This window comes from Drosophila sulfurigaster, chromosome 3 (genome assembly GCF_023558435.1).
Source record: "Drosophila sulfurigaster albostrigata strain 15112-1811.04 chromosome 3, ASM2355843v2, whole genome shotgun sequence".
NCBI classification, from domain to species: Eukaryota; Metazoa; Arthropoda; class Insecta; order Diptera; family Drosophilidae; genus Drosophila; species Drosophila sulfurigaster.
Window position 1 is genome coordinate 10148013 of NC_084883.1, and position 26554 is coordinate 10174566.

At 35.3% G+C, this 26554-nt stretch overlaps 3 protein-coding genes across 6 annotated transcripts; 1 reads left to right on the top strand and 2 right to left on the bottom strand.

Annotated features, from left to right (window-relative positions):
- Positions 1 to 107: 107 nt before the first annotated feature.
- On the bottom strand, positions 108 to 20138 carry LOC133843039 (uncharacterized). 2 transcript variants are annotated; one of them, XM_062276393.1, is made up of 6 exons: positions 19825 to 20138; positions 17114 to 17300; positions 2559 to 2604; positions 1301 to 1343; positions 1036 to 1235; positions 108 to 856 (listed from the first exon to the last, which is right to left on the bottom strand). In XM_062276393.1, exons 2-6 carry the CDS (start codon positions 17296 to 17298, stop codon positions 677 to 679), a joined length of 654 nt encoding a protein of 217 aa, XP_062132377.1. In that variant the 5' UTR covers positions 17299 to 17300; positions 19825 to 20138; the 3' UTR covers positions 108 to 676. The 2 variants fall into 2 exon arrangements, with proteins under 2 accessions (XP_062132377.1, XP_062132378.1); XM_062276394.1 differs by having other exon boundaries at positions 1048 to 1235; positions 19825 to 20122.
- A 467-nt stretch (positions 20139 to 20605) lies between these two features.
- On the top strand, positions 20606 to 21390 carry LOC133845505 (uncharacterized). Its single transcript, XM_062279976.1, has 2 exons — positions 20606 to 21064; positions 21333 to 21390. Exons 1-2 carry the CDS (start codon positions 20892 to 20894, stop codon positions 21388 to 21390), a joined length of 231 nt encoding a protein of 76 aa, XP_062135960.1. The 5' UTR covers positions 20606 to 20891.
- A 1897-nt stretch (positions 21391 to 23287) lies between these two features.
- On the bottom strand, positions 23288 to 26492 carry LOC133845940 (uncharacterized). Of its 3 annotated transcripts, none has more exons than XM_062280606.1 (3): positions 26327 to 26492; positions 26117 to 26200; positions 23288 to 26040 (listed from the first exon to the last, which is right to left on the bottom strand). In XM_062280606.1, exon 3 carries the CDS (start codon positions 25927 to 25929, stop codon positions 23368 to 23370), a length of 2562 nt encoding a protein of 853 aa, XP_062136590.1. In that variant the 5' UTR covers positions 25930 to 26040; positions 26117 to 26200; positions 26327 to 26492; the 3' UTR covers positions 23288 to 23367. The 3 variants fall into 3 exon arrangements, with proteins under 3 accessions (XP_062136590.1, XP_062136588.1, XP_062136589.1); XM_062280604.1 differs by having other exon boundaries at positions 26108 to 26200; XM_062280605.1 differs by having other exon boundaries at positions 26104 to 26200.
- Positions 26493 to 26554: the final 62 nt, after the last annotated feature.

A 26554-nucleotide genomic window follows, 5' to 3' on the forward strand; every position in this document is an offset into this window, starting at 1 on the left:
AGCTCAATTATAAATATCATTTAACTACTTCATATAATAACAGTATTTTCTGTTTCTAATACATTCCTCCCCCAATTTTCCCCGCAAAAGAAAAAACACATTTGTCATTTATTAAATTATTGTGATAATTGTTTATTCATTTTACTGTTGCACACTTGTTCACAAATTTGACAAAAAATGTTTCAGTTGGCAGACACAACACAAATAAGTTACAAACTTGATTATAACAACCTATAAATGTATATAAAAAAGATATAACACATATTCTACCCTTCGTCACACACAATTTTAACTACGCCTAGAAGGGAATTTTATTGAGCGAGACAGAACCGATTTCTATTGTGGAAATGGAAGAGTTAACATTTCTTTTTTTTGTTGTGGACATATACTACTATATATATGGAGTGTGTCTGCATATAGTTGATAGATACTTGATATATATATATGGTATGTATTGATGTACGAGAGAGCATATATACAAATATGAATGATATTGAAAGCTAATCTCAGTCCACTCGATTTTGGAATATGTTTTTGTTGCTGATATTATTTGTCTGTCGATGTTGTTGTTGCTGATGTTGCTTGTTACTGTTGTTGTTGTTATTGTTTATTGTATTTATACATAAGATAGTTATAGATAAATATAACTTAAGCACTTGTCCTAGCCCCCAAGCAATTACAGCTCGTCGTGTTTTGGACCGGAGAACTCGTCGTGCGAGATGAAACCGTTCTTGTCCTTGTCCTCATGCTGGAAGATCTCCTCGACCAGCTTGTCGTTCTCCTGCAGCATATTCTTAAGCTCATCCGAATCCTGACCCTCAACAGCGGTCATCTGCTTCTTCAGATACTCACTGACCTATATAAGATATACAAATTAAAGAAGAAAAGTAGTAAAAGTTTAAGTAGAGCTCAATTAAATGGAAATGATTAATGAAGAATTGTTTTTGTGTTAGTACTACAAACCGAGACCCACGGATATATCACATATAGAGAGTGTAGAGGGAATACATATAATGATAAAAGTGCGATCCATACATAGACGATTACCTCTTCGCGGCTCAGCTGCTTGTCAGCGTTCTCATCGATCTCTTTGAACACATTTGTGGTAGCTGGCGCATTGCCAATGTTGATCAGCTCCACCTCGAAGACGAGCGTTGCCTTGGGGGGAATCACATTGCCAGCACCCTGATCGCCATAGCCCAACTGAGGAGGAATGGTCAGCTTACGCTTCTCACCTATTCAGGGGAATCAATATTGATTAGATTATTATTGAAGCACCTTGAGACTATGTTAAACTTACCCACGCACATGTTCAGCAGACCTTGGTCCCAGCCTTTGATGACCTGTGATAAAAATTGCATAAAATATTAATATATCACTCAGTTCAGTCTTTAAACTTCATATAATGAAAATCTTTAAGCATCGTTCATATTTATCAAATTATTAATTAAATTTAATATTGATCTTCAGCCAGATAGAATGTTGTTAACATTATAGTCTCTAAAATTCTATTCCTGATATAAATATTATCTTTAATTTTTAAGGTTCGATTGGAAATATATGTAATATTTGATTTCATTGGGTTTTGTTTTATTAAAAGCATTTTCCTCTTAAAAGTATGTATTTATTTTAAACTTAAAATTGTTAAGATACAAACAAAATTACAGAAATTTTCCTTTTTTTTCTAAAAAAAAGTGGTATTTTAAAAGTATTTTTTTTATATTAAAATAGGCAAATCATCCTAAAACCATATTCTTTAAATATAATGCAAAAATAAAACTTTATAAAATTTTTAGGAATCATAAATACTGTATTATTTTTATTATTATTGTGTGTCACAAAAATCACGAATATAGCTTTAAAATTACACTTGCTATTCGTTTTTTTTCGATTTGCGAGTGTAAACTTGAAACAAATATCATCTGTGTGCATAATTTACAAGCGCTGTCGAAAATTATAAAATTAAAAATTATATCTGTATCTCTTCTAGTCTGAGATCTAGGTGTTAATATGGGCGGACAGACAGACGGACATGTCTACTACTACTATATATATACTACGATATATACTACTATATATCGTCTCGACAGTTGACGCAGAGAAAGAATATACAGCTGTGAACTTTGAAATAGCAGTGCTTGCGATTTATGCGTTTAAAATTGCAAAATACTAATATAAACGCAACTTTGAGACAAAATTTAGTTACAACAGTTTAATGTATTTATTTTCAAATAAATCAACAATTTCTATATTGTTGATAACTCAATGTTTACATTTACTTTTAAATTATACATTTTCTGCAGGAAATACCCTTCCTCCCCAATGGGTAATTTAAAATAGACTCTATATAAGTCATATTAAATTATTTGGATATATTTTGAAGAGGACAATAAATGTCTAATTTATGAATATTTTTGTAAAATTTAATTTTCTTTTTAAAAAATACATTGTTTTTTATAAACTTTATGACAACTTCTTTAAATGTTTCAAACATGCTTTAAATGTTCTTTTATCACTTTAGGCTTTTTGGAAATGTCCAACTGGACCATTTAACTCACCTGTCCGGCGCCCAATTGGAATGTGAAGGGCTGGTCGCGGTCGAAGCTGCAAAAAATAGAACAAAAAATCGCATGAGTTAGAAGTTGCGAATTGGTGGCAAATTGTTCGACGCTTGTTAGTCGCAAAGTTTCAAGTGCAGAATGCGCACACACACACACACTTTTACACACAGCAACACATTTATCACACACACACACACACATAGATACGTAGAGAATAAACGTCAACTGGCGCTGCACTTTGCACATAATCAAGAGACAAGCCACAACAACAACGGAGAGAGAAAAAATAAACAAAAACATTTTAAAACAATACATCATTTTTTTATGTCTGCTTAAAAATGAAACGAGGAGTTGTCTGAGACCTGAGGGATGAGTTTTTTTTTCGTCGATGTAACGTGTACAAGGGGCATGCTGTAAAAAAAAAAGTTCGCGAAATTATTTGTTTGATGGCCCTGTTCCCTGCGATGCTTAAGTTAAGCGAATTACTTTAATTTGTTACGCGCCAATATAGAGATGACATATGTGCTTCCCCCCTTGGAGGAATGGGTTCAGAAGGGAGAGTGGATGTGATCCAACTCCTGCCTCCAACTTGGCCATAAACAGCTGTTCAGGTATGCATGAAACCCCGTCGAGTTGCGAGTTGTTGCGGCTTGAATATGATGTATGATGTGGCACAGTTGCAATGAAAAGTAGGCACATCATTTGATGATTATTATAGGCTTTACGAGTGCGTTAACCCACATGAATGAGCTTCAAATTGGAACATTAAAAACGCAACTGAGTGATAGATGGGGGAGAAGGGAGAAATCATATGAATTTGCTTGCTTGTGATAGATAGGGAAATAAGGGAGAAATCATAAGAACTGGCTGCTGGAGAACTCTCCAGTTTTCTATTATGAAGAAACATAAAGTTTGCGATAAAAATGACACTTAGGAAACAGATTGTTTTTAAAATCATGTGATAAGCTCAAAGCACATAACAAGAAAAGAAATATTATAAAATTAGTTTAAAGATATGTGAAACTTTTACACAGTTTTTCTGTTTTCAGATACAAGATTTTGTTTTTCAATGAAAAGTTTCCGATGTACACTTTTATACTTATTTTTAAGAATTTTGAAATGACATATTTTGGTATTTAAAAAGGATATTTTAAAATTGAAAAAATATTATATATTATAAATCAAATTTTGCGTTTTAATGAGCTTATTTTTATACCCGCTGTTTTATTATGATTCCTGAAAATCATCAGATCAAAATTGCAGAAGTTATAATATAACAATCAGCTCTTAGTTGCCTTGGCTAACAATCTGGTATATTTTGTACACTATAGTATATTTTGAATAAAGTGTGATATCAATATACCAAACATAACCTTTGGTATATTTTTAGCATTTTGTAGTGTATTAATTTGGTATATTTTTAAAACCTATTTGCTTTGATTAGCTTTCTTACTGATTGAATTTAATATTAATTAACTTGTTGTAACAATTACTAAAGTATTATAATGGTGCTTTCCATTAATTTTAATTGCAGAAACATTTTTTTTTATATTATATATATTTAACTTGTTGACTTGACAAGTATTTAAACTATTTTAAAACCAGTTCTAATCTTTGTATGCAATTAGTTTCCTTAACTGCTGGTTGTAAACAAAGTTCAAAATTATTTACAGCAATTTGAGCTCAGATCGTACGCCGAAGACTTGAAGGTTTAAACTTTGAACTGATTATTTGTTTACATGTTTAAATACCAGAGAGAGAGAGAGAAAATATCTATTTAGGAATCGCGTTGTAGTCTAGGAAGTTGAACTTTGATTTTTACTGCTTGACTTACAAGTCAATAATAAATGTATTTATTTTGCCCTTTGCTTGGGGGATTCCCCAAAGAATTTTCCGAAGAAATTTGCAATTGGAAATGTGTCACTTGGGCATGACTAAGAAACTTGCAAGTTGTTGCTGTTGTTTGGAAAACTTTTCGAGACTCCAATGTTGTTGAAACTTCTATGCACCTCAGCCCTCCCCTGATGACGATCATTTTTTAATGAGCCAACGACGAAGCAGAGGCCGCGACGCCTCAGAGATTATTGCAACAAGCAAAACAAATGATTAACAAGACAAACAGCAGCAGGACACCCACATGGAAGCGCCTTTTGGGGCTGACAAAAGTTCCGCCATTGAGTTGTTCTCCCTTCCTCCCCCTTTGCAGTAGTCTACCCCTCTAAGTAACGCTTGTTTAGCTCTGCCGCGGCGGCGTCTGTTAAATATTTTATGTACATCTCTTGGGCATTTTGCACAACAGTTTTTTTACATTTTTACATGTTTCGTTTGCTGCTGCTGTTTTTGCGTGTCACAAGTTGTGCCGGCTCATGATGATGGCATGCGGATTGCCGTTTTGCCCGCCAAATAATCCAGCCAACCGAAAAAGTGCTACCTCAAGTGCACCAAGGAGTTGGAGCGTAACCAAAGTGTCGTCGTCCTCATCGCCATCGCCATCGTCGTTGTGGCTTTCGCTGCTCAAGTGCTGCAAATCTCTTGATGAAATAAAAAACCCTACAATATTTGTCTGCTTGCAAAAAAAAAGAAGAAAATCGAAACAACTGAGCTCTGACGAAATACTCTATGTTCGAAATTTATATGAAGTCATTTTTTTTTAAACAAAATTTCACTAAGACATTTTTTTGTGCTTTCAATTTTTGACGAAATACTCTATTTTCGAAATTTATATGAAGTCATTTTTTTTTTAAACAAAATTTCACTAAGACATATTTTTGTGCCTTCACATTCGTATTTTGCATTCACAGATTATTTATTTTAAATTTGAAGTATAACTTTTTTTAGTCTATAAACCTATTTACTTTAGTTTACTTTTTATTTAAGATCAAATTTATGAGTTTTCTTTCTTTTTGTAATATAAATTCCCGCTCACTTGTAACGTATTCATATTTATTAGAAATAATTATAATTATTAAGATATTTTTCAGTTTTAAGTGAAAATGTATCTAAATAAAACCCATAATATCTGTATTTGTATACAATTTTCATAAAATTTATTTTTTTTATATTATTATATTACAAATATTTCATAGGAAGAACTATAGAAGTTGGCTTCAATGTTTCTTATTTTTGGAAGTGCAAGTATTACACAACAAAAACTACACAGTCTACAGTTCTTATGGACTAATACAAAAGTTGTCTTTAATTTTTGGTAATTTTTTTCTAATGAGCTGTCTTCTATGTTATATAAGTTTTCTTTCCGTATAAAGTCCAAATATTTCTTAACAAAATACACAAAAGTCTATAATCTTAAATATTTTCACCTATAAATATTTCACAGCACAGCAGTTTTTATAAAATGTATTGACTTAAGCACTATAAAACATGTCTACATCAATACCAACGAACTTCATGAAACCTTTTCTATTCACATCCTCGTGACCATTTTACTAAACTTTAAGAGAGGGTATCCAAAGGAAAACAAATGTCAAGCAGGGAGACGAGGGCACTTCACAGTACAAGTATGTGAATGTAAATGTTTTTTTTTCGTGTTTGCTGGGGATTATGGCCTTTAAGACACAGTCATAGCCCCAGTCGCGTCTCGACTGTTGGCTGTGAATTTTTATTGCATTATTTTCCATGAATTTCTAGTAATATGTGAAAATTTTATAGCTATTCACATATGTCTGTCTGTCTGTCTGGCAGTCCATTTGATATCTTTGCTTTTTCTCCAGGCACTGCGAGTTCCCAGCACGCACAGGTGATTGGAGGATTTCCTCGAAGCCCGCAATGTATTTGGCTAATTTATGCGATTTAAGGCAATAAGTATGACGCCAAACAAAGCCCTAGATAAATTTTCATTTCCATAAAAAGGTGGCACTTGAGAAGGCAGGTATATAATACTTATTTGGGAGTTAAATATATTTTGCAACTTATATTACAATCTTAGAAACTTTTGAACTTTATTTTAGAAATGAATCAGAGCTCGTAGAGACAAATATATTTAGTAACTTGTATTCCAATTTCAGAATCTTTTGAATTTTAATTTAAAAATGAATCAGAGCTCGTATTTTGTAACTTGTATTACCATTTAAGAATACTTTTAACTTTATTTTACAAATGAAATCGATCTCGTAGAGGTAAATATATTTGTTAACTGTTGATGCAATTTCAGAAGCTTATAAACTTACTTCATGTAAAAAATAAAATCAAACTCTTAGAAATAAATAAATAAATCTAACTTGAGTAACAACTTCAGAATCTATTAAACTTTATTTATTCTAAAAACGAAATCGAACTCAAAGAGAAAATGCTCCAAAAATATTTTGTAGCTTGTACTAAAATTTCATAAATTTCTAATTCGAACTAGTAATTAAGATAATCGCAGGATTTATTCTAAAACTACAAATACTACGTATTATCTTATAAGGTTTGAATAACTTTCTTTAACATCTATAAATTGAACAATTAAGAAAGCTACCAATTTTTAATAAAACCATATTCTACAATTATACTATAATATACAGCAAAACACTGAATATATACCAAATACTATATTTGGTATAATGAATGATATATAGAATTAAAATCAAAATATACGAAGGACTATATTTGGTATATCGATAAATTATTATTCAAAATATACCATATCGAGTACAAAATATACCATATCGAGTACAAAATATACCAGATTAATAGCCAAAGCAGCTAAGAGTAGAATGCAGTAGAATTTTCTTGCCACACAAAAATATTTCTTAAATAACTTTTAGAATTAAAGAATCTTCTTAAACGAATTTCCTAAATTTGTTTAATTTTACAAATCCCTAAGAATTGACCTCAGCTTTTACTCTATTATATATCGTACACCAACAAACTCAAATTGAGGAATATAACTCAATTATTATGCAACTTTTGACGCTGAAGCCTTTCACGTGCCATTAAGCAGCAATTAAAGGGCTTTAAGGAACATTTAACCTGAGCGCGCAATGCGTTGAATAAATTAATAAAATCGTTTAAATGTGTTGATTGTTGATTGTTTTCAGACTTTCAACAACCGAGTATAAATGTCCATTTTCATGTCCGTATCCGTCGTCATTGTCCCCGAGCATTAAACTTTGATGATGCAACAAGCAAACAAAAGGTCAGATGTCCAACGATTTTGTGCGAACATTCGTCGGTCTGGTGGATTGGGGCCAGTTGGGGATCTGTTGAATGTGGCAACATGCTGTTGGTGGCACAGGTGTTTTAAGCTGGACAAACAAGCGATCAAAATTGCGTTGAGCTTGTGCAACAAACGACGAACAGCAAAAGACAGCACGAGCGATGGTAAAGTTGGCGATTTGCTGGCGATTTTGTGGGCGGTTTTTGCGTGAATTGCGTTTTTTTTTTTTTTTTGGCTTTTATGCACAACGTTGTTCGACGCATTATCATAAAGTCAAACAACAAATGTAAACTCATTTTTCGTGTGTGTGTGGAGCCAAGAGGCAAAGAGGCAAGAGCCAAGCCATCGCTAAATATTTAATAAGTTTCGATTTCATTCAACTGCTGCAGAGTTGAGTTGGCAGCAGGCAATGCCAATGGAATTTTTATGCATTCGACGCATTTAAAATGCAGCGCAATGGGCGTACAAAAAAAGGAGGAAAAGCATCCGTTATACCCGTTGCCCATTACGTGATTCCCAATCCGATTTACAACCCAAACCCACTCGATGCTTTATCCTCCTTCTCCTCCTCTCTCTATATTTGGTAAATCATACCACACTACACACGACTTTCAATCCAATCAAATTGAATCCTTTTTGCCAGCAGAATATGTTTTGGGAGGAGGATGACCTCGTTTTATGTGCGTCGTTGTCCGAAGTTATAAAATCAAATATGCGTCCTCTTCAAAAACCGCAAAAACCTCAACGGACCCGAAGCGACAAGTTGCTTACAAAGACTCCGGCGATTAACGTGCACCAAGGCGCAGTTGTCAGTTCTTTTTTTTTTGTTGGCAACACTTTTGACTTCATCCCCCTTCAATCTCTGCTATCCCCCTGCTGTCTAGCTGGCTGGTCAATGTGCGAACAATTCGCAGCTGGTGAAGTTTTGTGCCACAAATTTATGCGACTGCTGTGCGGCAGCATCACGTGCCGCTTGTAAGAAGAATTGTTGCAGCCAGCCTTCTGGTAAAACATTTCAAGAGCATTTTGCAGCAAGCACATTAATTATTTAAACGAATCTACGAATTTGCACAGCAACTGGCGAGAAATTTGCAATTTTTTTAAAAGAAATTCAAGTGCCGCTCTCTTCTCTAGCTATTTGTCTGAACAACGTCTTTGTACAGTGGATAAACATTTGCATTTCGTATTGCCTGCATAGCTTATCGATAATACAATCGGGTTCAGAATAAATTAGCCTCTACTATTTTATTAAATTTTGAAACAAAAGTTGACTGAATAATATTAACTGACAATCTGGTATATTGTGTATTCTATAGTATATTTTGAATGTAGTAGTATATCAATATATCAAATATATTTATATAACATATATATTTTAGTATTTTGGTATATTTGTAGAATTTGGATTTATTTCATATTATTACTAATATTATTCTAACGTGTTTTTCAATTATTTGATATTCTATGGCATTATTCGACAGCAATTTTTAATTATTTTTTAAATTACTATATTTTAAATTATATATTTTAAAATAAAAATAGGCTACAGTAGATTGGTTTGTACTCTGAGATACCCGGTACTCATTTTCAATCAAAACCTATACGAAAATTATACCAAAAATATACCGCAAGAATATTAAAATATATCGAAGGATAGTTTTGGCATATCGATATTATACCATATTTATACCATGGGATTCAAAATATACCAGATTGTCAGACCAAGCAACTAATACTTGAATGCGGTAGACGTTTTTTTACCATAGACAAGTATTTCTTTAATAACTTCTACAATTTGTATCCAAATTGTCAGACATCATAAATATGTTATTACAGGGTTCTAATACTATTCTACTCTATGGATAGGGGTATAGTGCTAGGGCTCTTATTTTTTCGTAGCTGTAACAAATTGCCTTATAATTAAAATAATGCAAAACATCATTAAACTGAAAGCGAAGTAAAACGTATTTAAAAAGATCAATTAGATTTGCATTACATAATATTTAGTAAACTTGTTATAAAGTATCTAAGTGCAAGCAAATGTAAAACTTATCTAACCCACTGTACGAAGCTTGTGGCTGATTGCTTCATGTGGTAATGAGCTAAAGATTTAATGCCTGTTGGTTGCAAGTTACACAGATGAATATGCGACTGTTAAATAGCTGCTCTCGACTGATCTGATGATTAAGCACTCATAAATGTTTCCTCTCTCTGGAAAATTGTGCCAAGGCAGAGATGATGAGTAGATGGTCTCCACTCAAGCCTGACCACTTGACGCCCTCTGCACAACGCATCTTTTCAGTTTTTTTCTTTCTGTTTTTTTTTGTTGCAGAATCAACCGTGTTTTATCATGGCCATCGCATCTTCCCCTTTTACGTTTTGCTCGCATTAATTGTGCCTGCAAAAACTACACAAAAGACAAAAAACAAATTGGTGACAGTCAAGGTTGTCTGACTTGGCTAATGGCTGAGCGCCTAAAACTTTCACTTTGCAGCCGCATATCGTGTTATGTTTTCCTTTTTTCTCGTCTTTGTTTTTTCTTTTTTATTTTTTTTTTGTTGTGCTTACGCGCTCCGCTTTTGGACATTAAATTGCACTTGACGCAGTCAGCGTTGGTGCCACACACAAATCATGCGATGCCAACGACGAAAAGACTTGCAAGATATGACTATGAAAGATTGAGAGGAGGGGCGTGGCAGGCAAGGCAAGGTAACTAACTGGCTGGAATGCCTGGCGGACTGTCTGCCGGTTGTCAAAAAATTTGTTCATGCAACATGCTGCAAGTAGTTGCTGTGCCATGCTTCCGTTGTACCCTTTGCCAGTTTTTTTTGCTGCAAATTGCAATTTTAATGGTCTGCAAGATGCGATGCAATGCTCCAAAACTTGAAGTTGCGCCTCTCGCGCCACTTCAGTTGCCACACGGCGTATGCGTAATAAATTCAAAGAAACCTTGACTACAAATCATGAACAAGCCAGCAATTGCATAGTCGCCGCTTTTTGCTTATCATTGAGCAGGAGATTTGCTTTAAGCACTGGAGAATTAAATTATTATTTAATGAAATCGTTTTTTTGGATTTGTTATTATTTTGTTTTTAATTAATGCAATGAAATTAAATAATGTTATAACTTTGAAATGTGAACACTAAACATAAAGCCTGTATTTAAATTATGTAAGTATCTCTTTTAATTTGTTTTCGTGCAACTCTGCGTATGTGCAATAAATTCTTAGACAAGTCAAGATGACAACTTATGAACTAAATAACAATTTTTGTTTTCGCTTCGGCTTTAGCTATCATCTAGTATGATTTTATTCAATATATTAAAAAAACAATTTGATATATTTGAAATAAAAGCTATTAAATTAATTTAGTTCCTCTAGTTTACACAATAAAGACTCTTATTATTCAATGAAATTGTTTTTTTATTTTGATATTTTTTTCTCAATTAAATTCAAAATGTCAAAAAGCCAATTGCAATCTATTATAAATGAATAAAAATAAATTTGTAGAATTTTGATTATATGTATTTCAAAAAGTTTCCTCTTAGCCTATCTCATCTTTTGCGTTTTCTAATATTCAAAACAAACTGAAACCTAATACCTTCAATTGCAATATTTTATTAAGCATTGTAATCTACTATAAGTGCATAAAAGCAAATTTATAGAAAATTTTAATTATATTTTAATTCTTCAAAAGGTTTTCTCTTAACTTATCTCAGCTTTGCATTCTCTAATATTCAAAACAAATTAAGACCTACAACCTTCAATTGCAATGTTGATGCTGATAGTCTAGACATCATTAAATGAATTTTTTTTTGTTATATAACTATTTACTTTGAACTTTAAATATTATTTTTATCATTAACACGAATGCCAAGTTTCAAGTTAGTTAACTTTAGACTGAAAACTTTAAGAAGAGGTATCAAATTTTTTTGCTACAGCAAAAGCTAACAAATTAATTTTTCGTGCACAATGACAACAGTCTCCCGAGGTGTGTGCGGCATGTGGAAGTGGCAAGAGTGCTCAATGCTGCCACATATAACGGGGCATATATCATAAGGCGAAAGAGGAGCTGCTCATGTTACGCGTCAGGCTGATTAGAATATAGCGGAACGTCTGCATTATTTATAGCAGCCAAATGAAGGTCTACGGGTCAAAGGAGCAGCAGCGGTTGAAAGAGGAATAGGAGTACTAGATGTCGTTGGAAATGGAGTCGGAGTGGTAGTCGGAGTTGGAGTCAGAGTTGGAGTCGGAGTTGGAGCCAGAGTTGGAGCAACAAACTGACAAAGTGTGGGCGCACGTGACGAGGCGGACGAAGCAGAAGTGGCAATGACAGGTGGACGACGAATGTAACTCCTGGACTCTTTGCTGTCAGGCTGAATGTCAAGCCACAACAATGAAAATAAAAGGAGCAAGGCACGTGACAGGACTCGCTCCGCGCTCATTATTGAATAACTTATTGAGCAACCAGAGGCAGCAACAGGAGCAATAGAAAGACAGACAGAAGAGTCTTTGGGCCGTTTTAATTGTGGCTGCACTTGAAGAGCGCGCTACGAAAATTTACTGGCCAAGGAATTCAGTTCTTGTAATCCTTTTAATGCTCAACGAGGCACGTATGCAATAGGGCAACAAACTGCACGCTACGATTATTTTCAATCGAATAACCAAAACTAATTGAATACCAACTCAATCATTACACTCGGCTGGGGTGTGTGCTTAGGACAGTCTTCTTTTCTTTTTTATAGTAACAAGCTCTAATTAAACATTTGCTATTTTCATTATACTCTTTTTTCTCTCTAATTAAATTAGGAAATTTGGTAAATTTATAACATTTACATTTTATATGAAGAACTCACTTAAATTATAAGCGAAAACAGTCTTTAATTCATTTGCTGACCTCTAACCTTTTCTTATTTCCTGTTTTAATCAGGAAAGTTTGTAGTTTCTTAAAATTAAGAATAGTTTAATTTTTAGTTGTAGTTTCAAAAACTTTAAATAAAGAATTGTTTTTGCTAAGACAGTCTTCAAATGATTTGCTGACTAAACTTTTTCTTAAAAAAAAACGTTTATTGAAATAAAAACGTTTTTAAAATTGTACACAATTTCTTAACTATTTAAATAATGATATTTCAGAGCATAATTATCTTAAAATCAACAAATTTAAAATTGTATGTATAATATTATGAAGTGACATTTAAAATATATATTTATTCAAATGTGCGGTTTTTTAATCTTTACTTTTGATGAAGTATAAATATATTTTAAATTATAAATTAAAAGATTTGTTTAATCTTTTTTCAACATTTTCAAACTAAATTTATGGAACTGCAAAAAATTATATTAAAATAAGAAACATTTCTATACTGTTAATAACATTAACACTACTCATTGTGAATAAAAGCAAAATAGAGTGGTATTCACTTTAAAAATGTTCCAAATTTATGTTCCGAAAAAAATATTTAAAATATACCAAAGCTTATATTTGGTATATTGATATAGTACTACATTCAAAATATACCATAGAGGTCAAAACATACCAAATTGTATTGGTTGGATTGGTATACAAAGAGGAAGATTCACATCGCTTGAAATTATCAACACTTGAATAAAATTGGCAAAACTCTTTAAGCCATTCAAGTCCCAAATTATTCGTTAGAGCAAACTTTAGTCGCACATTCCTTGCAACTTGTTTTCGAATCCATGACATTCACTTTCATTGCAGAATGTTGTGTTTATCCAAGGACCAGAAAAAGAAGGCAATCATCAGCCGCCTGCCAATGGCACTTCAATAGGCAATTGAGCTGCCATTTAAAGACTGTCAAATGCACAAAGCGAACCCCTTTCGCTCCTTGCTCGCCCTGCACTTAAGCCTTTCAACAGCTTAATTATCAAGGCGGATAACAGAAGAAGATGAAAAAAAATCGGCAAGTGTATCTTAGCACTGAGGTAGCTAATTTCCGGCGTACACAAAAATAAAGCAAAGCCAAAGCCAAAACCAAAGGAGTCAACGCTTAAGGCAGCGAATTTTTGCTAAAAGATTTTTGCATACACAAGCTGTGGAGAAGCTGTCTGTCTGTCTGACTGTTTGGTTGGTTCGTTGGTTCGTTGGTTGGTTGGTTGTCGTCCTGACAAAGCATCCTTCGCTGTACTTGTAGCAAGCAGAAGGGGGCAAAGTGCCCGTCGCTTGGGTTAAGTGCGGCCAGGCATTTAAGCCACCGAGCATCAAGAGAATGGGGACATTAAGCAACAACTTCATGGCAGTCACAATCAACAAGTGGTTGGCAAAGAAGGACATCTTTGAGGCTTGTCCTCTGACGCACTGATTGAGTTAGAATTGCGAGTCAAGAGCAAGGGAGAGAGAGAGGAGAGCAAAAGGATGCAGGTTAAAGTTTGGCCCAATGTTGGCAGCACGCTAAATTAAACAGCAATTGCAAACTTTCAGCACAAACTTTCAGATAATTTGTGACCATGTAGTACTTTGTGTGTGTGTGTGTATGTGTTTTAGCCAGGTAAACATAGACGTGTGTGAGAGACGGTGCTTTATTTAGCATATGTGCTAAAATCCTATTATAAAAACGATTTCCTGGCACAAAAGACTCAATTTGCTGTTGACCCTGGTTAAGCAATCAGCATAAATAATATTAGGCATAAAGCAAATAAAAAATATATCGCACTAAACTAGTACGATAACAACTAACTTGATATGAAAGACGTGGCACGAACCTGTACAACTAAATTTTTGTGTAAGTAGCAAAATATTTGCAATAGGAATTAAGTTAGCTAACGAAAAAAGAAGGTGACGAATCAAGTATCCAAACTTTAAATGCATACGGAAATATACTTTAGTTGTCCCCTAAATATATTAAGCTAACACTAAAAAATAAAAAAAATACGAATTCCAACTTTAAATGAATACATACTTAAGCTTTTAGTCTTTTAAAAATACAATAATAATAAATAGCAATCAGAAATCTTTTATATTAAAAATCAATTTTTAGATCGCAGAGTATATACATCTATATATTTATAAGAAAAAGAAAATTTCTATATACAAAAATATTCGAAATTGACAGGACTATTTCAATTGTTGTACTAGAAAATATGGTATATTTTGTACTCTTTGGTATATTTAAAAAATAAAGGAATTCTAACTTTAAATTAATACATACTTATACATTAATGAGTAATTAATGGTTGAAAATATAAATCATAAATAATAATTAAAAATATTTTATATTATAAATCAATTTAAAGATCGCAGAGTATATAAATAAATATTTGTGAGAAAAATAAATATACCATTATACAGAAATATTCAACGTTGACCGAAATATTATTCCAATAGTATCGGATAATCTGTTATTTTTGGTACTCTTTGGTATATATTAAGTGGAGAACTATGTATATTAATATACCATATATAGCCTTTGGTATATTTTAGTATTTCCGCGGTAGAAATATAAGAATATTGTGTTATTAAAAATGGGTAGCGAGTATCTTACAGTCGAGCTTTCTTACTAGTTTTATATTCCTCTTGAAAGTTTTAATTCCTACTGCACAACTAAATATAACTAACTTCCCAGCACTTCTTTGCAAGGTCATAACTAAATTGATTTTATTTTTTCCAATTCCAAAATCAATTGCTAAAAACAAATTTGTCAACAAAAGTTTATCAAGAAACGTGCAAGAAAGAGAGACTGAAATGATGTCACCAATTTACCATTTGCAACGTGTTTATAAATCACATTAGGAGACCATTTGATTTCAGTTTCTCTCTGTGGCTGGATGTTGCGAGGCCTTTGCTGAACTATGCTTTGTGCTTATCTCGGACAACGATGTCCACATATGCATACGACTATGTACATAGATTGTAGTATGCATATGTATTTAGATGTCACTTTTGTTTGTTGTTGGCTTTTAGTCGTTCCATGCGATAAGAGCGAAATTGATAATGAAGCGATTGCCACACCATTCGAATTGATTATATTCTTATTATAGCAACTCTCAGTTAAGGGAAACTGTGTGTATGCTGTGTGTGTGTGTGACAAGCGTGGTATTTAATATTTTGTGAAGGGGCTTTGCTTTAATTAGCTTTCGTTTGAAGCTGGTCGATGGCTGAAGGAGTGAAGTGCGTTTATTAAAATCAGCAGCTTCTAAAGAGCTATGCAATACGTAATAATACAAGTGGGTTGTTAGAAGTTTACTGAAGCTACCTTTAACACGTTTGAATAAAAAAGCCAACTTGCAATTATATTGTTTAATATGCTTTAAATTTTTTTCGTTCTCTCTTTTTTTGGTGAAGTCATGTGTTTCCTTGTCTAAACCCCTTCTGGTCCTCAAAGGGTTAAAGATGTCGAAAAGAGAAATATATGGGACTTTTATCTAACTATAATTTATTTGATTCTATGAATTGGTAATATACTTTTGTATGGCAAAAAACGCCTTAGTTGATTTTGCTGACATTTCCGGTATATTTTGTACTCTATAGTATATTTTGAATATATTGCAATGACGATAAACAAAAAATAAAGGTATATTTTATAACTTTTCGGCGTATTTTCGGTATATTTGTAGATTATGCTTTTATTGGAAATGGATATCTCACAGTCGAGCACACTCAAATATAGCTTTCTTTCTTTTTTTAATACGAACTCAAACATTTTTCAGTTACCGCCATTTAATTCCGTCCTTAAAGGGTTAAAAATGTCGTAACCAGAAATATGTGAGATGTGTATGTAGTTATATATAGTAACTATAATTTAATGAGTTAACCAACTGTTCTCTGATTTGGTATTATATTAATTTTTACATTGTTTTTAATACAAACTCAAAAATCAAATCGGTCCTCAAAGGGTTAAAGATGTCTCGTGACAATGAAATGCACATGAGAGACCTTTAAGGATATCGCACAAAGCAGAATCGTAAAAAGAAATTCGCTCTCACGGGAGAGCGTGAAAGAGTGTGAATGGATGTTATCTGCAAATATTTTCACAACTGTCTATCAAATGCATAATATTTAATATTGATGAGGAAGCTGAAGCTGAAACTGAAGCTGAAGCAGCTGTGTGACAACAGCTGCAACTGCAACAATTGATGTGGACATTGTTGCGTTGCGCTTGCCTGCCAACAGTCCCCAAAAAAGAGAACCATGGAAAATGCTGGCCAACAATTGAGATCGCTTATCAGCTGGCGTCTAATTTACGACAATGAGCCGCCGTCGAGGCCTATGCGACACATGTTTAATCCCCATTGAACACGTGTGAATGTGTGTAAGAGAGTGTGTGTGTGTGAATGTGTGCAATATGCAAATATGAACTTCTATATGTACGTATATCGGGTCAGTCAATTTTCAGCTTTAATGTGCACAACACTTCCCCATTTAATGCGTTTCAAACTTACCTCGAATCGAATTTCTTGCCATCGGCTTGAAGGGTGCCCGTGTAGTGCATGGTGAGTGAATCGCCATTCTTGGTTTTCTGATCACAAATCTCGGGAGTGCTGATCACATCCACTTTCAGATCGTCGCAGTGAACGCCGCTGAAGGCCACCAAAAGGCAGGAGAAAACGAGAATTGACTTCAACATGGCTGCAAAAAGAAAATTCGAAATTAAGTTATTAAAATAAACGCTTTAAGTTGATTACTTGATTATTATTAATAGTAATTAAATAAAATATGAATAATCGTTTCGAAAATTGCTTAATTTAATAATTTTATTAAGCAAAGCTCATTGTAATTAGAAAGCTTCTAATGAACTTAAGCGCTTAAACTTTAAGCTTTCTCTTGACAACTTGGAAAAACTCTTTACAATTAAAGGTTACACAAGCCGACAAAGTTATTAACTGAAAGCCAATTACAAAAGAGGTGCAAGAGTTTAACTAATAAAACGGCAAAATTGAGTTACAAAAATAAAACAAGAAAAGACGAGTAAAGAGTGAAAAATTGGTCATTATGCAAATCTACAATTCATTTCAGGTTTTATCCATCTGCAGAGGATTATGCAATGCCAAAATTGCAAATTATTGCAGCTCACTACGTGTGAGTAAATGAGTGTGTGTGTGAGTGTGTGGAAGCACTGCCGTGTTATGGTGCGTATGCGTAATGTCCGCAAAACGCAAAAGGTGACGATGACCATCATTGGCTCTGCGTCTCTTTCGAAAACTCTTCACGTTAATTGTTTCACAAAAACCGAGGGGGACTTTTTCTAGTGTAGGTGTTTTTTTTTGTGTTTTTTGTTCGCTTTTTTTTTGTGAATTGCGAATGAAAGCTGGGGAATTGGACATCTTGGTCATTTTCAATGGGCCATTTGAAAGATTTATGCGCTGCGGAAGAAAGCGTTCCATGAAAATGATTTGCAATAAATAAGCTCAAATATGAACAAATGACTAAGGCAACAACAATAACAAAAAAAAAAAAAAAACTTTCACTAATGATAGACGCTGTGGGGACGATCAGAGGGAGCGAGGAGAGGCTGATGACACCTTACAATTGGTAACGGCACAATTACGTGAAAACATCATTAACATTTCGGATCTTTTGCGGCTGCAGCTTCTTCATTATCGTTCACCCTTTTTTTATGCGGGCATTTAACTACTGCTCTTCGGATACCCTATTAGTCGAGTTACATGATTTTGTCACGCATTATGCAACTTACATGAGAAACTGTAAGCTAATTTCATTTTTCCTTATAAGGGGGAGAAACTTGCTATTCAAAATGGCAATAAATTAATTTTATAATATTAAATTTGTTAATGAAATTTTGCTATTAATTTTGAAATTAAAAAAGCTTAAAAATAGCAAAAAAAATAATAATAATAATAATAATAATAATTTTGTAATATTGAAATTAAGAAATCTCTCAAAGAGTCGAAAATTGCAGAAGATTACAAAAATTGGTAACGAAATATTGCCATTAATTTAGAAATTAAAATAGCTTCAAAAAAGCAAAAAAAAACTAATTTTGTAATATTGAAATTAAGAAATCTTTAAAGAGTCGAAAATCGCAGAAGATTATACAAATTGGTAATTAAATATTGCTATTAATTTTGTAAATTCAAAATAGCAAAAACACTTAATTTTGTAATATTAAATTAAGAAATCTAATAATTGCAGATTACGTGCCATTTTCTTTTGAAGAGATTCATTAATTAAATACAGCAATATTTTTCAAGTTCGATATATGATGTTAATGCATTTATCTTCAATTTCACAAGATCATGGGGAATCATGTAGTTTGTGATCTACAAGCGCATTGAATCTTTAGCTTTTCTTTCACGTTTTTTTTTTGGTTTTTGTTTTTGTTGTATGTGTTGTTGCTTCTTTTTTTGGGGCGTCCACAGCAAAACCAGTTGCGTGGTTGCCACCTTGTTTTTGTTGTTTTGCTCTTGTGCGTCGTCGTCTCTTTTTGTGTTTGTTTGAATTCGAGAGCTGATTTTTTTTTCTGAAGCCTGGTTCATTGAACTGCCCCCAGTACCGTTATGTTTAGTACGAACTCGACCACGACTTTGGCCCATCACAATGACGACAACATTTCGATGATGATAATTTGCAGGTAAACGTTAATGAAATGAAAACTTTCCAACTAAAGCAGCAAAGAGATCAAAAGAAGAAGGAAGAGAAGCTTGGTTGGTCGTAAGGTACACGTCATAAGATTTTCCACTACACACAATTATACAAAAGCGTCAAACAATATTGTGATTAGCTCCACACGACAAGCTAAAGCAAGTCAAAGAAAAGGCAAATGTCGCTGCTGCTGCAGCTGGGGCTGAGACCGGCCGGGAGATAAAGCAAGCGAGAGAGTGGGAGAGAGAGAGTACAAAATTCGTTCACGTTCACGTTTGTCGTTTCGTTCAGTTAAGTTTTGCTTTTGCTTTGTGGAACGTCGTCGTCCCCCAACTATTTGTGCTCTCTTCGTTGCTGCTGTAGCGCATTCGCTGATGTGTAAAACACGATGTGAATATGAATGAATAAGACACGCCAGTCAAATAGTCAAAGTACACGCTTTCATTTTGGTATCCATTTCCGCTATAGCACCTCCAAAATGTTTAAACAGTTGCATTTTGATGTGTTTATTAGCTACTCTCTACTCTTTACGTATGTTGTATGTTTATACCTTTTGTTTTCTTTTTTTTTTTTGTATTCCACTGAATCGATCACACTGGGATATAGTAAACACGGCGAGCGAAGAGCGAACGTGCGATTACAACTGCTACGATCGAAGTGCGCAAGACAACTGATGGAATTAACGGCGGCGTCGGCGTTTACTAGACAGCGAGCAGCACACCAGCACACGCGCAGCACACTCACACACACACACACGCAGCTCACAAACGTAAAGAGATCACGGGAGAGCGAGCGAGAGAGCAGCGCGTAGGCAAACACTTGTCCACGTAATCAAAGTTACTCGCGCAGCTCGGGAGCGGTTCAGCAATGAAGGTAATGTTGGGCGCACGTTAAAAATGAATGTTTGACGCTATGAGAAAATAAACTTTAATTGTTGTAAAAGCAAATGCTAATATGATGCAAATGAATGTTTTACTCTTTCTAACTTACATTTTGTGCTATTTAACTAATTGGAAATATTGTTTAGTAGTTCTTCGAAATTGGAAACAAAAATTATAACGTTTAAAATGAGAAGTGAGATGGAAGCACACAACCTGCTTGTGCGTTGCTACAATGTTAACTGTTAACTGCGCTGTGATTGAGCCACCAGGATGCTGTATGCCACATGTTGCCAGCAACACTGAAATGTTGCTAAGCTCAAGGAGGAAAAACCACGCCTCAAAAGCACGCATGCGCTTGACCTCTTTGTGGGCGGAGTCTGTTACATCAATTGTTTATTTATTTATAATAATAGAAATTCAATATAAATGTTATTCGAAAATAAACGTATTTAAAATGTTTTCGTACATAGCTTATTTTTTTACATTTGCTATACTTACGAGATAATTGTTTAAGCGACGCACCCTCGAATTCACAAAAAAAAATAAACACAAAGAGAAATAAATAAAATAGAATACGTATTACCCTTGGGTCATTTTACGCCCCAATGAATGCGATCGCTAATGCAAATCAATTAGATATGTGAGCTCCAATTAATTAGTTTCAGTTGCTAGTCAAATCTTTACGCGTCGGTTGTCTACGGATTTTACGGATTATAATCTCTCTAACCCGAAAATAATGCTGCAAGAAATACAAAATCGTCCACATGGATACGCGTTGAAGCGTCGAGATCACAAATTTGTGGTCGAACGCATTGAGGGTATCGAGAATCCTGCCTACGAGCCCGACCTGGATGGGGATGTCAAGTCGAACACCCAATTGACCAATCAGCGCAATGGCCAATCAAAATGGTGAGTGTACCGTTAAAAAAGATGCACTTAATATATGCATTTAATATATAAAACTTGTCCAACAAATAAGATCTAAAACAAAAGAACATTCCTAAATATACATCCACACTTATAAACTTGCTAATAAAATACAAATTTTAGAAAGCGTCTAGAGTACCACATTTAAAAATAAATATTAAATATAAAAGCAAAAAAGAAAGAGTATTACAAGGTCTTTTTATACCCGCTACCCATATGCTATAACGATCTTATAACTTTCTATGGCCAGGAAATTTTTAAAACGGGTTGAAGGAGGCATCTCCGATCCTATAAACTTTATAGTATAAAGGGTGAATAGGGTCAACAACCTAGATGTCAAGGACTTTAAAATATAGATATAATACATACATAACTTTTTTCGACAGTACTTGTTTTTTGTTTAACATTTTTGCACGCCCACTTCCGCCTCCGCAAATAGATACAATTTAATACCAAGCGTAATTTTTAGTACATATAATAATAATTATCGGTTTTCTGATTTCTGAAAATTATTTAAGTTATTTAAGAAATACTCTTGTATCCTCAAAAACGCATACTTACTACGGGTATTAGTTGATTGGCTGACAATCTGGTATATTTTGCACTATGTGGTATATTTTCAATGTTGTACTATATCAACATACCAAATATAATATATTTTAATGTGGTACAATTTAAAATTAATACTTCACTGTTTTGCATTTATTCACAATGGGTAGAGGGTATCTCACAATCGAGCACACTTGACTGTAGCTGTCTTAATTGCTGTTTGGGGCTCTGTGTTGTATTATTCTAAGCCATGTTCATATCTTCAAAATTGGACGACTAAAGAATGTGATTAAATTCAATATTTATTTATTTGTATACTTATAAAGTATTTATTTTGTACGTACAACTAATTAGATGGTAAAGTATATTCGGTAACTATATTATTGGATTTAATTAATAAAACTGTAAAATAACTTTAGTTTATATATATTTTAATAATTATAATTGTTACAATCCCTGTTCTGAAAAGTAAGAATAAGTATAAGAGCTTCGGTTAAAACTTTTGAATTTTTGTACTGGATCATTTTTATAGTAAATGGAGATTTGAATTAATAAAACAATTATTATTATTATTCAATTATTTTACTCTTTACTTAAATTAGACATGTTATAATAAGTACTTTGATTCATATTATTATAATTCATATTATAAATCTGCTCCTTGATTTTAAGATCCAATTCCAAAACCTGACGCTGCACCTGCAGATTCGTTATCTCAGCCAAATGCTTCTCTTCAGCACGACGTTCCCTATTCCTATAAGCACTGACTGCTAAGGGCTGCGAAGTAGAGACGAGTCGCTAAATAAATCGATTTTTATAGAACCCCTATGATTATTGTTTACCATATTGGGAATGTCGCCATTTTCGTTGTCATCCTTTCCGTTTAGTAGTGTTTTTAGAAACTGAACAGTACCCTGAAATCTAGAGATAACTCCCAACTCTCTGCGATATTGATGATAACTTACCTCACAGTTCTTGCACGTAACTGATGACTTGGGAATAGAAATCGGTATAGGAATGAATGGCTCGGGATCGTGATCGTTATTGCTATCAGGTTTGGGTTCAGTTTCAGTTTTGTTAACATTCGAGGAGATTGTTACATCTGAAACTTCTGGCTTATGTTCATTTTTTAATGCAGACCTGGGATCCTCAAGGGTAACTTGCAAAACCCTTTGAGAAAGTGCCGAATTATCCTCGATACAGTCATCTATAGAAACTTCGGGTTCTATAATTTCATGTTTAATTGAAATTGTATTATCCGTTGACTCCATTTTATCAGATTTCACAACTTTTCCTGTCTTGCGTAATGATTCATATTTAGCCCGCAATTTGACAGCCATGCGGTCAATATTCGTAATGCTAAAGGGAATTTAAGAATTAAAAGCATGCAAAGATTTTGAAGACAACGCCCCGCTACTCTTCCCGCCCCAAAGAAAATAGAAGCTCACTTGGTGAATTCATTGGCAATCTTTTGCCACGCTAGATTCTTAAGCCGCCAAGTCTTCTGATTAGATCCTTGGCAGTGGATCTCTTTTTCATATTTGCTGGCCAACGCAATAAGAACTTTCTCTTCCTCTTTGGTAAAATTGGGCAGACGCTGGCGTTGAGTTAAAATCGTTTTCGAAGTCCTGTAATCACATAAATGTAATATTCTAAGTACAATTTCAATTGGTTTATTGTGTGTAGTATTATTAGTCGTGTGTCTTAATTTTAGTAATCTACTTCTACTTCTAATTCTAAAAGCCCATAGTGTATTTAGTTTTTTGCCGCTTTGGCCTAGGATTTGGTTGCGATTCGACTATCGTAAATTCTCCCGGACGTAATGTAGAATGCGGTCGCTTGTTAAAATTGACAGTCTCATTGAACGAAGCGTTTTCATCGGGCTTTGTGGTTGCCAGCAATGCCTCAATGTCCGTTGTTTCATTGGACACTTCCACATAATCCGCATAGACGGCATCGTAATGTGTGCGCAAATTTGTGCCCGGCACCAAAACTGTCTTTTGCTCATCGAAAAACTCGGACAACTCCTCGGGCTTGGGTGCCGTCTGCAGCCAACTTGCAGTGGGATCTTCTACCTCTTGTGTCTCATCTTTGTGGCGCTTCAGCTTCTCGTCAATCATATCGATGTTGACATCGCGTGTCAGATCGAATTCATCAATATCCCATATACTCAGCAGTCGAGTACTTATCACATCCTCAAATTGACTTAGATAATGCGCCGACTTTTGCCAAGGTCCACGATTAACGGCCTTCTTTTTGGGCACCTTGGGTTCCTCTGGCGGAGGAGGTGGCGGTGCGGGTTGTGAGGGTGTCGTTGGCTTCTTCGCCTTGGGCTGCTTTTCCTCATCATTGTTGGAATCATCATCGCCCGATTCGGCCTCAGTCGACACTTCCTCAAAGCCATAATCAATTTCTATGTCCTCAAAGGGCATGGGTTTATCCTCCTCCACATCACGTTCCGACTTCATGATGTCACGCAACGCGACCATGGACTGCACATCAGTGCAGCGCAGCTTCCGACTCACATGCTCCTTCACCAAATCCGCGTAGTATAAGATTGCCTCATTCGTGTGCGAACCCGTGCGCTGTTCCTGTTGCATTTCCAACTCGTCTCGTTGCGTCACCCGCTGACAGAAGACATCGCCCACACTGTTGGCCGTAAGCAGCTGGGCAAACGCACCATCGCTGGCCTTCTCCAAGCGATGGAACTTCACGCCCGTCGTTGCGCTTCGTAAGCGTTGGCCCAAGTCCGCATAGATGCTGATGCTACAGCCTTTGAGCTGGGCATCGATTAGTGCCTCCTCCAGCTGGGGCGGCGCATAGGCAAATGTTTGTGAGCTCATCTCGGTTACGTTCTGTGCGAGCGCGTTGTTCAGTTCGCAGATACGTTGATCTCCTGGCACCGCATTCGACATGGCCACATATTCGCTGCCATCCTGGGCAATTGTGTCCATAAACGTCGGCGGATAGCACATTTGATGTGTCCATGTGACGACTGCACGATCCGCAATCTTTTTGCCCAAACAACGCATATCGATGGCGTGCAACTTATGATTGCTGGCCACATATAACAGATGGGGATTAACGCTGCCCGCCAAACACGAGAAGGTCTCGCAACGCTTCGAATAGACGCTGCTGGCAAACAGTGGATTGATCTCCTTGTTGGCACAACGCATATCCACATTGATGACCGCCGATTGGCATGCATACACGAAACAATTCTCCTTCCAGGCACGCAGCTGTGCCCATGTGCTGGCCCCCTTGAAAATGGACACCGTATGCCTTGAGATGTCCTGTTGCGACTCCATGTCTAAGAATCGTATGGTGCGATCCTGGCAGGCGATGGCCAACACATTTGGTCTATTGATGCCCTGCGCTACGCCAATAAACGGTCCATCTTCGCTGTTGTATTTGCACTGACAATTGAACTCGTAACTTGGCGAATCTTCGTCATCATCAGAGTCATCGTCGTTGTCATCGTCAACGTCCGGCAACTTGCGCAGCTCGTAGATCGCAATGTCGTTGAGTTGACGCGCCAGAAACATGTTGCCGTGATTCACACGAAAACTCTTCACTGGCATCAGCTCAAAAAGCTCGCTGGACGTCGCCGGCATCTTCTCGCTATGCAGCGACTGCAACAGTTCCGCCTCCTCACCCAGCTGTGAGACATGCAACTGCTGCAGCTTCTCGCCCGTTACATGCAATGCCAGCGTCTTGGGCTCATCTCCTGCAGCTGCATAGGACATAATATTGAGATTGCCACCAGTGTAATAGTAATCGTAGCTATCACGGAAATGCGTATTCTCCTGTGTGGCAATGTGTTCGGCCACCTCAAACAAATACGTATTGTAGATATTAGCCTGATGTTTGCGTTCACGTTGCTTTTGCTTCTGGGTTTGACTCAGATACTTTGTCTTGTACACACTCAATTGACGCATCCAATCGTCGTGGACGTAGGGACGTTGCAAACACGGATCCACAATGGGCGTGGTGCGATCGGCCACATAAAGTGGCAATGGCACCGTAAACGCTGCATTCGGAAACATGTTCAGCACTTGGTTATTGCCCAATCCTTCATTGAGCGCTGGATGTGTATCGTGTCGCGACATTTCCATTATGCGACGCGTTGGATCTGCTTTGCGTGACTCCTCCAGTGATCTATTTTCTTCGCCATCGGAGGAAGCGTCCTCCGAGCTCTCAGCATTCTCGTTTTGGGCATTCTGTTGTTGTCTCTTACGTGCAATAACAGTTTCATTCAGCTTCTGGAGCTGTAACTTTGTGGTGTATCTACGAGGCATTTTAAACTACTTGTGTTTCTGTGTTTTGTGTAAATATTGTAGTATTCAAATGCATTAAGGCATTAAGACTTTCCTGCTACGAGTTTTCACTTCGGATCCTGATGCGACTTCCTAAAAGATTTAGATCATTTTTTATAACAAATAACGAGCATTTAAATAAACGAGCATACGAACATACCATACCGACCTTCTGCAAAATAATTCAAGTAATTCGCCTCCTTGTTAAAGTTCACGTGCTGAACTAGTTCGATGAAACAATTGTTTGATTCAACTGCAAAATTATATTTTAAATAGTTATTTAACAGAACTATGCAGTTGTTAAGATTACAACTAACATGTTGTATTCCTAACCGAGACAATCCATTACGAACATGCATATATAATAAAAACAACTTACTTTATAGCAAATCCACAACGAAGCACGTTGTTTGAAGAACTAGTTCACGTAAACCGAGATCTTTCGATTTGAATTGCTGCGTATAGATTGTATAAATGTTAAATGAAAAACTACTCAGTTTGCTTGTGCATAACTACTCTTAACAATTAATACATTTATATAGTATTAAATTGAAGTTGCTTGCCGTAACTTACATCGGAAGTGTTTCTTTTTAGACAAATCGAGTTG

What these genes read in the sequence shown, in the direction of transcription:
- LOC133843039 (XM_062276393.1), bottom strand. Translation starts at nt 17,298, where the DNA reads ATGTTGAAGTCAATTCTCGTTTTCTCCTGCCTTTTGGTGGCCTTCAGC. An exon ending in GGCAAGAAATTCGATTCGAG is followed by an intron (nt 2,605 to 17,113) that starts GTAAGTTTGAAA and finishes TATTTTTTGCAG; the next exon opens with CTTCGACCGCGACCAGCCCT. An exon ending in GCGAAGAGGTAATCGTCTAT is followed by an intron (nt 857 to 1,035) that starts GTATGGATCGCA and finishes TATCTTATATAG; the next exon opens with GTCAGTGAGTATCTGAAGAA.
- LOC133845505 (XM_062279976.1), top strand. Translation starts at nt 20,892, where the DNA reads ATGCTGCAAGAAATACAAAATCGTCCACATGGATACGCGTTGAAGCGT. An exon ending in CGCAATGGCCAATCAAAATG is followed by an intron (nt 21,065 to 21,332) that starts GTGAGTGTACCG and finishes TTCTATGGCCAG; the next exon opens with GAAATTTTTAAAACGGGTTG.
- LOC133845940 (XM_062280606.1), bottom strand. Translation starts at nt 25,929, where the DNA reads ATGCCTCGTAGATACACCACAAAGTTACAGCTCCAGAAGCTGAATGAA.